A 12970-nucleotide genomic window follows, 5' to 3' on the forward strand; every position below is an offset into this window, starting at 1 on the left:
TTCGAATCAATGTCTTCAGGCCTTTTGGAGGTGCAACAGATAGTTAAGGCGGCAAATGGAATATTGTCCTTCGATGCTAGAGGGATGGAATTTAAAAACCGAGGTTCTGCTGCAGCTGTGTAGTACTGGTGAGGCCACACCTGGGGTACTGTGTACAGTTTTGGTCTCCTTACTTGAGAGAGGATGGACTGACACTGGAGGGGGTGCGGAGGTTGATTCCGGAGTTGAGAGGGTTGGCTTTTGAGGAGAGATTGAATAGATTGGATCTATACTCATTGTAATTTAGAACAATGAGGGAGAGGATCTTGTAGAATCATATCTATCCCCTTCATCACTTTATAAGATAGAAGCAGGGAGGTTGTTTCCACTGGGGGGGGGGGGTGAAACTAGAACTAGGGCAAACAGCCTCAAAATAAGGGGTAACAGGTTCAGGATGGAGTTGAGGAAGAACTTCTTCACCTAAAGGGTTGTGAATCTGTGGAATTCCCTGCCCAGGGAAGAAGTTGAGGCTTCCTCACTGAATGGTTTTAAGGCAAAGACAGAGTTTTGGACAGTAAAGGAACTAAGGATTCCGGTGAGAGGGCGGGTAAGTGGAGCTGAGTCTACAAAAAGCTCAGCCATGATCCTATTGGACGGTGGAGCGGGCTCGACGGGCAAGACGGCCTACTCCTGTTCCTATTCCTTACATTCTTATGTTAGCTGGGGTTCTGGATTTACTAGTCCAGTTACATGTATGGCCACTGCCTTCCCATATATAACAGAAACTTGGGCAGCCAATATCATGGCTGCACATTACTGTGTGTGTAGTGGTTTGCAGCTATCTGTCAATCCAGCACCACTGATCCAGTATCTGTCAATCCATCTGCTTCACAATACATCCCTCACTCATGGGCTGTCTCTGCCCCTTGCACCCCTAATTGCCCAGATAGCAGTTAAGAGTTGACCACGTTGTGTAGGTCTGAAGTCCCATTTGGGCCAGACCAGTTAAGGATAGCAGTTTCCTTCCTAAAGGATATTGGTGAAACAGGTAGGTTTTAATGTCAATCAACATTGCTTGCCGTTAGATGAAGTTTTAATTCCAGATGATATTTTTTTCAAATTTTGCCATTTGTCCTGGTGAGATTCAACTCCTGTCCCTAGAACATTAGCCTGAGGTTCTGATCTACAAAGTGAATGACATCGCCATTGTATCAGTTCCTCCCCACCAGAGCACGACTGAAAATTCATCTTTAAAAAGAATCAAGAATTATTCTCCAGTTCCAAAGGGAGTGTTATCAAGAGTACAGAAAACAAACCCTGCAAATAGAGATGGCAGAGGTGGGGGGGTGCTGGTGATCATCAAGAGTCATCGCACTAAAAACCAGGAGAATTGGGTCTTGGGGGTACTGAGGCATTTTGTTCAGCAAATTATAGATGTAGAATTCATTTTTTTTTGTCTGTTTAGGTTTTGATTTGATTGATTTACTGTCTCATGTACCAAGAAACAGCAAAAAGTATTATTTTGCATGCTAGCCAGACAAATCATACCTAATGTAAGTATATCAGAGTAATAGAATAGAATGTGGAATATAGCTGCAGAGAAAGATTAGAGTTCAGTGAAGGATTGAGGCATTGCAGGAGTGTGAGAAGGCAATGTAGAGCTGTCTCATATTACAATCCTAGCTTGAAAGGTTCAATAGGTAGGTGCCTTATAATGGTGGAAGTTGGAATTTATAACGTAAAAGATGGCAAGCTGAAGAAGGGCTTATGCCCGAAACGTCAATTCTCCTGCTCCTTGGATGCTGCCTGACCTGCTGCGCTTTTCCAGCAACACATTTTCAGCTCTGATCTCCAGCATCTGCAGTCCTCACTTTCTCCAAGCTTTTCCTTTATAATATTCTTGACATCTGTAGAGAAATGGAAGGTTAAAGAATTACTAAAGTGCAGACTGTGGCATTGAAACTCAGTTAATCTGAGAGTGAGATGTCAGATTGCCAGTTATCTGATAGATTGCAAGCTATCTTGGTTATTGTGATGCGCATGAAAGGTTTTTTCAATTTGTGGTTCAAATAGGATAAATGGATGGGGAAAGCCTTTTGTGAGAGTGACCTCTGGCATTCAACACAAGCGAGTTATTTTTCTGGGCAAATTGAAATTGCTTTTTGAAAGGAATGCATTGAGCATCTTCGTAATTGGGATATACTGGAAATGACTACTGGTATAAAGGGAAAGGACTGTCTTAGGGGATTGGTGTTGTACAAAACATGTTTCATGTTTTACTGGAGTTGGCTCCTGTTGGAATGAAATGAAGCTGTTTGGAGGATGCAGCTGGTTTCCCTAGAGTCCAAAATGTACTACGATGATCTTGAGGGAGGAGATGGTGTCTACCATAATGGGGCTCGTTGGGAAATTTGAAACGTTCCTTTAAACATTTCATGTTGCAGCTGTACAACATATTGGTTTGGCCACTTTTGGAATACTGCGTTCAATTCTGCTCTCCCTTCGAGAAGAGGTGTTGTTACCCTTGACAGGGTGCAGAAAAGATTTACAAGGATTTTACGGGGGTTGGAGAGTTTGAGCTATAGAGAGGCTGAATAGGCTGGGGCTATTTCCCTTGGAGTGTCAGAGGTTGAGGGGTGACCTTATAGAGGTTCAGAAAATCATGAAGGGCATGGTTAGGATAAATAGCTGAGGTCTTTTCCCCAGGGTAGGAGAGTCCAAAACTAGAGTTCATAGGTTTTAAGGTGAGGGGAAAGATTTAAAAGGGACCTAAGAGGTAACTTTAACGCAGAGGGTGGTGTGTGTGTGCGTGCGTGCGTGTGTGTGTGTGTGTAATGAGCTGCAAGAGGTGATGATGGAGGCTGGTACAATTGCGACATTTAAAAGACCTTTGGATGGGTACCTGAAATGGAAGGGTTTAGAGGGATATGGGCCAAGTGCTGGCAAATGGGACTAGATTAATTTAGGATATCTGGTTGACATTGACAGAGTGGTCTGTTTCCGTGCTGTACAAATCTGACTCAAAAGGGATCTGACACCAAATCTTTATGAAATATCCCATTGTTTATTGAAAGTTTACATAATATGTTGAATGAGGAGTGCTATCCCGATTTAGTTTCCCCTGTGTGTTTTATAAAAACAGTAGCCAGTCACCCAAATCTTCACGCTCACTTCATTTTGGCTTTCCTTTTCAGGGCACCAACATCGCATCTGGGAAGGCGACTGGTATTGTTGTGGCTACAGGAGTCCACACAGAGATTGGCAAGATTCGAAACCAGATGGCTTCCACCGTGAATGAGAAGACCCCTCTCCAGCAGAAACTGGATGAGTTTGGGCAGCAGCTGTCAAAGGTGATATCCCTCATCTGTGTCGCCGTCTGGGTGATCAACATCGGGCACTTCAATGACCCGGTCCATGGCGGCTCCTGGGTCCGTGGTGCCATCTACTACTTCAAAATAGCGGTGGCACTGGCTGTGGCTGCCATTCCCGAGGGCCTACCTGCTGTGATCACCACCTGCCTAGCCCTGGGCACTCGGCGCATGGCAAAGAAGAATGCCATTGTGAGGAGCCTTCCCTCGGTGGAGACATTGGGCTGTACGTCAATCATCTGCTCCGACAAGACTGGAACACTCACCACCAATCAGATGTCTGTCTGTAAGGTAAGACAATGACCGATTGTGTCCAGCAGGCCGAGAGCTTATTGGATATTTACTCATGATCAGGAGGCAGGTATTAGACCATTATCTTGTCAGCACTGGTTCAACAATTATAGACAAATATCTGGGGGAGTTGAGGGAAACAAAATCAATCCCTCTATCTGTAGTGGTCACATTCTACCACTCACCTACAGCTTTCTGGAGTTTGATTTCAGCTGTCTGCCACAGCTCAGTTGGCAACACGCTCATCCCTAAGTCAGCACGTTGTCAGTTCAAGCACCACACTAGAGACTTGAGCACATTATTCTCCGTGTACTCTCTGAGGCGGTATCTTGCAGGTAACATTTCAAACCAATGCCAACCCACACTATCAGTGGCTGTAAAAAGATCCCCATGGTGATCTCTGGATCCCAAGCAGGGTAAGGGAGTCCTCTCAGTTTATCCAGAAACCAGCATGCCCTGAAACACTGTCTGGCCACATATTTGACTCTGGTGAGATCTTGCTGTGCATGAATCTGCCTCCTGTGATATGATGGTGAGTACATTGTGAAAGTACTTCATCGACTGTGAATCGATATCCTGAGATTGGGATATCCTGAGATTGTGAAGGACTCTGTCCAGTTGTGTTCTTTCACTGGGTCACCCTCAATGCCTGCCACACTGCTGTGTGCTCGAGCAATTTATTGCAGTAGTTGATATTTGACCTGTTTGGGCTGTGTCATGAAGGCACCTTTCCCAGAGAAGGACATGAACTCAGTTTCTTGCTCCGAGGCAGGAACAGCACCCAATGCCCTGCAAGATCTCTACAAAGACATTCGAACAAATTTGTATCTGTTAGTGTAATGTAAGGTATATCATACAGGACATTAGCAAAGCTGAGAATAGGGATGTTGATGAGGTAAATTAACTTGGCCAGGATCAACTTTAGTTTTAATACTTTGACTATTATTGGAAGATGTAAGTAAGGTATTCCAAGGTTTTGAGTTCCAAGTCTGGGTTATGAGATCATATGACGCCTTAAACTGAAATGATGGAAATGCCAAAAAAAGGAATACTTATGGCAGTTTGCTGGGTATAAATTGTTGAGGAGAAAGTGAGGACTGCAGATGCTGGAGATCAGAGCTGAAAATGTGTTGCTGGAAAAGCGCAGCAGGTCAGGCAGCATCCAAGGAGCAGAAGAATTGACGTTTCAGGCATAAGCCCTTCTTCAGGAATGAAGGTAACATTTCAAACCAATGCCAACCCACACTATCAGGAATGAGAAAGGTATAAATTGTTGGCCAAGATTTGTAGTTGTAACCAAAGAGAAACACAGGGAGAATTTCTGAAGGTTGACCGGTTTGTTGCAGATCAATGCACGTTCTCATCGATTGGACGTTCTCATGTCTTGTGCTGGAGCACATTAAAAGTTTCAAAGCTGTAAAAAAAAAAAAACCCCATTGGTGTCAGTCAGTAAGCTATTCCAGTAAAGGTTAAATCAGAGGGAGCGGCATTAATCTCAGCAATTCAGTAGCTGTTACCAAAGAAATATTTTATTTCCCTGAAGCTCCTTGTTCAGCCACACTCATAGCAAAGAGCTCCGATAGAATAAATAATAATCATAGCTAGTCCGTTGCTGGGTTCATACTCCAGGCGTTGAGATGAATAATCGAGGAAATGGTGTTCCACAAAGATTGCATTTTGGCAGACTGGACCTATCAGATATGGATAATACTGAGGCAAGAAGACATCAATAAACAGAGTATTGGTGTGCAAATGGATTTTGTCAGCAGGAATAAGAAAGCTGGAAATGTTTTTTTTAAAAAAAAGTGGTGCTGGTAATACTGAGTAGGTCTGGCAGTATCTGTGGAGAGTTTCAGGTTGAAAATGACCCTCCTTGTCCAAAGAGAAGTAAAAAGTCAATATGTGAATGCTGTTTCTCTCTCCAAAGATGCTGCTAGTGTTGCTTGGTTAGACATTGTGTAAGGGTTTGATCTCCATAATACAACCTGAACATAGAGATAAGAGAAGGAGATGTAGACAAATATCCGAGAACTCCGAGGTTATAAGAACTGAGAGATTATCCTTTCAAAATGTTTTGAACAGCTGAGGAGGCCAGAGTCTAGAGAATCAAATGTTGGGAAGGATGGCCTAACAGAGGTCTTTAAAACATTGAGTTTAGCTTGAGAGAAGTGAGGCCCTATTTGAGGCTGGCGTTGGATGTTTGGAGATTCCCTGGCATTGCTATCCAGGAGTGCCTGTCCATGCTGTTTTCATGGTGGGCTGCTGAGGATGGGCTCGGTTGCATACTCCTCGGATGATAAAGTAGGCAGGTTGGAAGGCTTTCCTCCTCCTTCGTTTGGACGTTAAACAAGTTCCGGACCTGAGTGTTTGGCATCCTAGCCCACTTCCCCTCAACGACCCCTCCACCCCCAACACCCACCCACCCAATCCACTCAAATTCTTCATTAGTGCCTTCCACCAACAATCTCCCATGTCTCTCTCCCAACATCTGTTCTGGCCTTGAGCTCTGTAATAAGGTTGGAAAGTCTTTTTACATGTTTATGAAGCTACCAAAGTAAGCAAACAGCCAATCAAATTTCTCTTTTTAAAACATCCTCTTCAAAGCTTATGAAACTATCAATGGGACACAGAACCATTCAAGCTCCCCTTGAAATATCTTTAATATTTATTATGCTATTAAGTGATATAAAACTGTCAAAATAAATAAAGCACCATCTCTCTCTCTCTCTCTCTCTCTCTCTCTCTCTCTCTCGCGCGCACACACACGCCTCCCCCGAAAGCATGATACTCTGAGGTTAAAAATAACACAACACTAGGTCATAGTCCAATAGGTTTATTTGGGGGCACTAGCTTTCAGAGCGCTGCTCTTTCAACAGCTGGTTGATGAAGGAACAGCGTTCCAAAGGCCAGTGCTTCCAAATTAACCTGTTGGACTATGAACTGGTGTTGTGTGATTTTTAACTTTGTCTGCCGGAGTCCAACACTGGCTTCTCCACATCCTAATACAGCGTGTACTCTGAAGTTATCTCCTCTGTGAGAGGGAATAAAATAAATCCCTCTGAACAAAACTGCTAAAATAAACAAAGCCCACTTTATCAGGAATCCCTGCTGACCTGAATCACTCGGTAAGGCTTCGAGCTTAGCCAATTGTCTACAAAGCCTGTAGAGCATGTTAAAGCCTTTGAAGTAGTGGAATGAATGGGCTGGTTAGTCAGTCAATGAAAAGATCAAGACACATGGTGCAACTGACCAAGTAAAATCTGAACTTCCATTCTGATTAATGCAGAAGAGCACTTTAACAATAGAGTAATTTAACCTATCGCATCTGAAGACTTCTGCACTTCCACAATGCTGGTCATTTTAATGGATACTTTCCTTTTGTGATTGAAGCCCTGACATTATGCAGCATTACCTAACGATCCATTTAGGGAAATTTTAAAAGTGCTGTTAGCAACCAGAAGATCCCTGACTGCAGAACAGGCTTCCTCCCCCCAAGGACTCCAGGCTCTGGAAAATGCCATGTGTCCTCCAGGAGCGGCCCGACTGTCTGGGAACTGCAAGAGATCTGACTTCACCACCGTCCCAATGGTGTGGGGACATCAAGTGCTTCCCATCTTTTTATAATCCCCATTCAAACTGGGTGTTCCCCACATTGGCATCGCAAGATCCCAAATGTTTCCATTTATGGGAGTGCTCAAAATTCAGGATCATAATAGTTACTTATAAATCCAATTACAATTCATGAGGAACCTCTTTACTCTGATAGAGATTAGAATGTGGAGTTTGCTACAAGATGAAAAAGTAAAGACTCAGGTACTGTATAACAGGCCTTTGGGAGAAACTCCCCAAGTAGACGAGGGAAGAAGGAACAGAAGAATATTGCCAGTGGGGTAGAGGACATTGAATGTAAAGTATAAACTCGAGTTTGTCTCTTGTGCCTGTACTGGACATTCTACAGTCCATCAAATTCTAATTTAGCAGTTTGAACATTTGAATTCAGTTGGCAAATCTGAATATTAAACAATGCCATTAGTAAAAATGATCTTCTGTCTGTTAGTCATTCAAAACCCACTAGTATCCTGCAGGGAAGGGAACTTGCTCTGCTGCCTGGATTTAAGCTCTGTATATGTGATATCCCAGATGATAGCTGATTTTGTTCAGAAATCTTACTTTGTGTGCCGCAAGAGGCCATTCAGCCTATTTACCTTGTTCCATTATTCAGTGATGACCTGCTTGATCTATGACCTCATTCCGTGTACCTGCCTTTGAGATTAATTCACTAATTATCTTGGTTGATTTTTTAAAAAAAAATCTATCAATTTAAGACTGTCCTTTCCTTTCCTTGTTCAATCCCAGAATGTGGGCATCCCTGACTGGGCAAGCATTTGTTGCTCGTCCTTAGTTGCTTTTGAGAGGACGGTGGTGATCTGCTGCCTTGATCTAATGTTGATCGCTGTTTGCAGAGAAGAATTCTAAACTTCTGCTACTTTGTGTTGAAGTGTTTTGTAACTCCCCTCCTGAAAGGCCTGGCTTTAATCTGTCGGATGTCCCAGGTTTTTAGATGGCCAAATCAACACAATACCCCTCTCTTTACCTATAAATGTATCTTTAGATCTTGAAGACTTTGATCAAATTTGCCCTTGACCCTCTAAATTTCAGAGAAGACAATAAGTTTCAGTCTTATCCCCGAGCAGTTTGACACTTGAGTTCATTTCGGTAAGTCTACACTGCTCAAGTTCCTACAAGGCCAATATCTCCTTCCTAAGGTGAGCTCAGTCCTCTAGGTGTGGTATAGCTAATGTGTACCATCAAGCTCCATATATTCCACTTGCCAAAATAAAAGCCAAATGTTTGATTTATTTTCAGGCCCTCCTTGTGACTTCTGTACATTTGGAATCTGTACATTTGGAATCCTGCATGGCCCCAGTCTCCGCTTTCGCCATTTTGATAATACTTTGTTTCATCCTTTCTCGGGCCAAAATGGATGACCCACCACCATCAAAATCCGGACACCCCCCACCCCAGCCACCCCATTTTCTTATTCACTTAATCTATCATGATTCGTTTTGTAACTTTATGCTTCTTTTCACAATCCTTAAAATCCGACCAACCTTCACACTATTGATAAATGTGGGGTTCTCCGTCTGTTACTCCTTCTTTCAAACCAGGTCAATAATTTGCCTTCAATTCGATAGTCTTGAACATTAGCAAATGGTCTGTCATTACGCACTTTACTAAATGCCTTAGAAATGTAAATAAATAAATATCCCTATCCATTTCTATATTCACCTTTTCCAAAATAAAAGCTTCATCAGGTGTGACCTATCCTTGCTGCCTCTCCCTGATGAGTACATTTCGAAATGTTCCATCCCCCTGCCTCCGCTTCTCAGCCAGTAGATAGGTATTTGTCTCTAACTTCCTATAGACCGGACTGCAGAGGGTGGGTAATCTGTGGTACTCATTACCACAGAAGGCTGTGGAGGCCAGATCACTGAGTGTATTTAAGACAGGGATAGGTTCTTAATTAGGATCAAAGCTTCCAGGGAAAGGCAGGGGAATGGGGTTGAGAAATTTATCTGCCCTAATCGAATGGCGAGCAGATTCGATGGGCTGAATGGTCTGATTCTGCTCCAGTGTCTTAAGGTTACGATTAGGCCTTGAGTAAAGAAACAGCTGTGAAATGATCAGTTGTGCAAGGTGCTGTGTAAATACAAGTCTTTCATTGTTTTCGTGCATAACATGAGAGCACTGCATCGTTAGATAGGGCAGGGGGCTCAGGTTCAAGGCCCACCTATTACAGAGTCGTCATAATATATCTGTTCAGCTTAATTACAAGTGCTGCGGAGATTGGAGTTTGTGTTCTATTCCCATAGCTGTTTGTTTACCTGACATTTTTTTCTCCCAAAGATAACTGAGGCACAAAGCTGTTTAATGCTTACCTCATGTTTCAGAGCAGTTGCTGGCTGTGAGTGTCTGTAGTTTACCTTAAATGTGCTTTGGAATGTCTGCGGTTTGGCTAAGTCAGCTTGAAGCTCTGTTTAAGAATGAGGGGACCCTCTTTCTTGGCTATTTACATTGTAGTGGTCAGCTCAAAATCTTTCTAAATTTTTTTCCCAAGAATTTGTACTTCAGAATCTGTACCTAGGAACCTTGTACCTCAGTGCCCAAGTTTTCACTATTTGTGTGACTACGTGTGAAAGTAAAGCCAATTATTTAATATCCTATTGAAACTCCATTGCCATAATCATTTAAGAGCTTGGCCTGAAAGTTCCAATACCTCTAAATATCACTCGCCTTCCTGAAAGCCTCCCACCTTCCCCAGCTGGTGCTTGGCAATGATTGTCAAGTGTGAGGTGTGAGTAACAAAAACAAAACCCACAGGGTCTCTGAAAGATCAAGAAAAGGCTGCTGCCTGGTTCAGATCTGAAAGTGTAAGTGTGCAGCCATTTCTGATGCATTGTTGTTGAAGCTCATTTGATCCACATTCAACCAGGCCATTGGCAGCATTCACTACTCAAAAAAACCCCCCACCTGGTGACGAAGCTGACAGAGGAGGTTAAGATGGCGATGTGATCAGCATGATTTTAGATTAAATGATGGGGGGTGATCGATAGACACAGGCAATAAAATTGCAACCACCAACTCGAACAACGGTGAAGCATAAATTGTGTAGCTAGTACAGCGTCACAGTCTGAAGAGTTTTACATTAGTCTCTGGGGTTGCAGTCACTCCTAGCCTTTAAAAGCTGCAGAACCTGGATTTTTAAAAAAAAACTGTGTTCAGCCATCGGGTGTTCCCTGACCCAGGTCACTAACTCAATAATGGGTGATCTTCCCATCACTCAATCATTACAAATACAAATGACAAACCACAAACACTCGGCTGTTTAATATTTGAAATGCACCAAAAATAGTTAGAGTTCATCGAACTGTGTGTCAGCATTTAATAAATGATACAATGAATTCATCAATCATGAATTGGGCACTTGAGTATAAGATACCATTCTGGATTAGTGGTGCTGGAAGAGCACAGCAGTTCAGGCAGCATCCGAGGAGCAGCAAAATCGATGTTTCGGGCAAAAGCCCTTCATCAGGAATACCTATAAGATACCATTACCGTCTGTGGCAACTGATGGATTTGGAGCAAGTGTCATGGGCAATGCTGGCATTTGCTGTCCATATTTAATTACTCCAATAGGATAGGGTTGTTGGGCTGTCTTAAATTGGTCCAATGCAAGCCATGGTTTTCTCTGAGCTGAACAGTATGAAGGTGGATCAAAATGGCACTGTCAACAGACCAGATTGGGTAAGAGTGGCAGCTCCCTTCCCTCAAGGGCATCCACCAACTTGGACTGAAATTCTCAAAATGCCGTGATTTGTATATATCCCTGGAACTTAGCCAGAGAGATAAACCATAAACTGTTTCTATTGCTTGAAGTTATACCGGTGCGGTTCAAAATTGACCTGTGACAGCGCGATGCCCAAATCCAGCTAATTAACAAACAAAGACTGCAGGAGAAACTCAGCCGATCAGGCAGCATCTGTGGAGAGTGAAACCGAGTTAACATTCTGCGTTTGGTATGACTCTTCACAACTGGAAGGTGTTGGAAAATAGGTGCATTTTTCAATACTTGACACAGAAAGAGGCCCAGTACAGAAGAAAACGGGGTTATTAATTAATACTGGAGAAAGGAAAAGATGTGAAAAGGGTCTCAATTTAGGTATGAAAGGGAAAGAACTCGTCGTTTCTACCATTGCTAAGTAAACAAATATGGCATGATGGAGACCAGACACAATGCAATTGGTTTCTGAAGTTATTGAATTCAATACTGAGACCTAGAGGCTGTGAAATGCCTAAGCAGAAAATGTGGTGTTTTTGAGCTTATGGTGTGCTTTATTTGAACACCATAGCAGAAATGTTAGCACGAGAGCAAGGGGGTTTATTGAAATGGCAAGCAACTGGGAGGTCAATGTCATTCCTGGGTAATACTGGAAATTAACTCTGTTTCTCTCTCCACAGATGCTGCCAGACCTGCTGAGTTTCCCCAGCATTGTGTGTGTGTGTGTTTCAGATTTCCAACATCTGCAGTATTTTGCTTTTAATTTACAACTAACTAACACATGATGGAAAGTGAACACAGGAAAACCCTTGGTCCAATGTGAGCACATATCAGAGGGGGGAGGGGTAGAGTCGCTGCAGTAGATTTCAAAATTAGGACAACAAAGTCCTGATGCAGACAGGAAGTAAGTGCAACCAGAAGATTTTCACTTTAGATGCATTGACTGGGAAATCGTGTGATGAATTGGGGGATTTACCTCCTGATGTGTAGCTTGCTGTGCTATTTATTTCAGTACTTCTAGCTGGTTAGTTCATCACATGATTCTTGATGCCAATTTGATGCAATGTTTATCTCAAAGGGGCTTGCAGGAGGAATGTACTGGGATTTATAAAGTCAATCTTGCTTTAGTGATGGTGCCTGCCAAGGATAGGGTCATCTATAGTAAATACTTTGAAGACATTGATTCTTGGATCAATGCTGTTTTGGCTGTAGTGCAGAAATTGTTCATCCTATTGGTTTGATACTGCTTATTGCTTCCTTCTGATTGGTTCTTTTGGCTCTCAAAAGCTGGAAGAAAGGAAATGAACTTCCTGCTCCCCTCCTGCTTACTAATTCAGCTTGATCATTTGTATTGCAAATTTTCACGATTAACGTACATTTAACAAACTTAGAGCAGTGAAAGTTTACTTTCATTCCTATGGTAATAAGGCAAAGAATATATAGCCGGAACTTGACTTTAGCTGAAAGATTTGACTCGTAGTTGTTTTGTGATTTCAGTTCCATCACTGTGCATTCCATAATTTCCCCTGTTCTATTTCAGTGAGTTGGTTGTTGCAGGGCACAGATTTCAAACCACAGCCAGACCCCTTTGCTAATAATGAGGACTGCAGAGTTTCCTTATCACATTTGTTGCTCATTTCAGAAATCCTAGTAATGGGGTTATCACAGGGAGGGGATGGCAAAGCTGACTAGTAATCTCGGAAGCCAGGCTAATGCTGTGGGGGTACACCACAGCACCTGATAAAGCTGGTTGTGTGCATGGTGTCTGTGACAACTACCATAAAGTGTCATTTCACAAACCCCATCTGGTTCACCAATGGCATTTTAGGAAGGAAATTCTTGCCCAGTTTGGGCGACTTGTGACTCTAGACCTCCGCTTGACCCGTAATCACCCTCTGTTATGGAGTTGAAAATCACTGAAAAGAGAGATGTTTGTCTTTAGTACAAAGTTACAAAGAGGCTTTGTTTATTAGGGGAGAAAGTGAGGACTGCA

At 42.8% G+C, this 12970-nt stretch overlaps 1 protein-coding gene across 2 annotated transcripts in view; it reads left to right on the plus strand.

Annotated features, from left to right (window-relative positions):
* atp2a3 (ATPase sarcoplasmic/endoplasmic reticulum Ca2+ transporting 3) overlaps positions 1 to 12970 on the plus strand; it is a 203933-nt gene that overhangs the window by 87359 nt on the left and 103604 nt on the right. For both annotated transcript variants that reach the window (XM_087977553.1, XM_087977552.1), the window contains exon 8: positions 3174 to 3638. In XM_087977553.1, the coding sequence (XP_087833679.1) occupies positions 3174 to 3638 (465 nt within the window). The remainder of the gene's footprint in view (positions 1 to 3173; positions 3639 to 12970) is intronic.

Source organism: Chiloscyllium plagiosum, unplaced genomic scaffold (genome assembly GCF_037043375.1).
Source record: "Chiloscyllium plagiosum isolate Xiang-an unplaced genomic scaffold, Cpla_swu_hap1 HiC_scaffold_31, whole genome shotgun sequence".
Lineage (NCBI taxonomy): Eukaryota > Metazoa > Chordata > Chondrichthyes > Orectolobiformes > Hemiscylliidae > Chiloscyllium > Chiloscyllium plagiosum.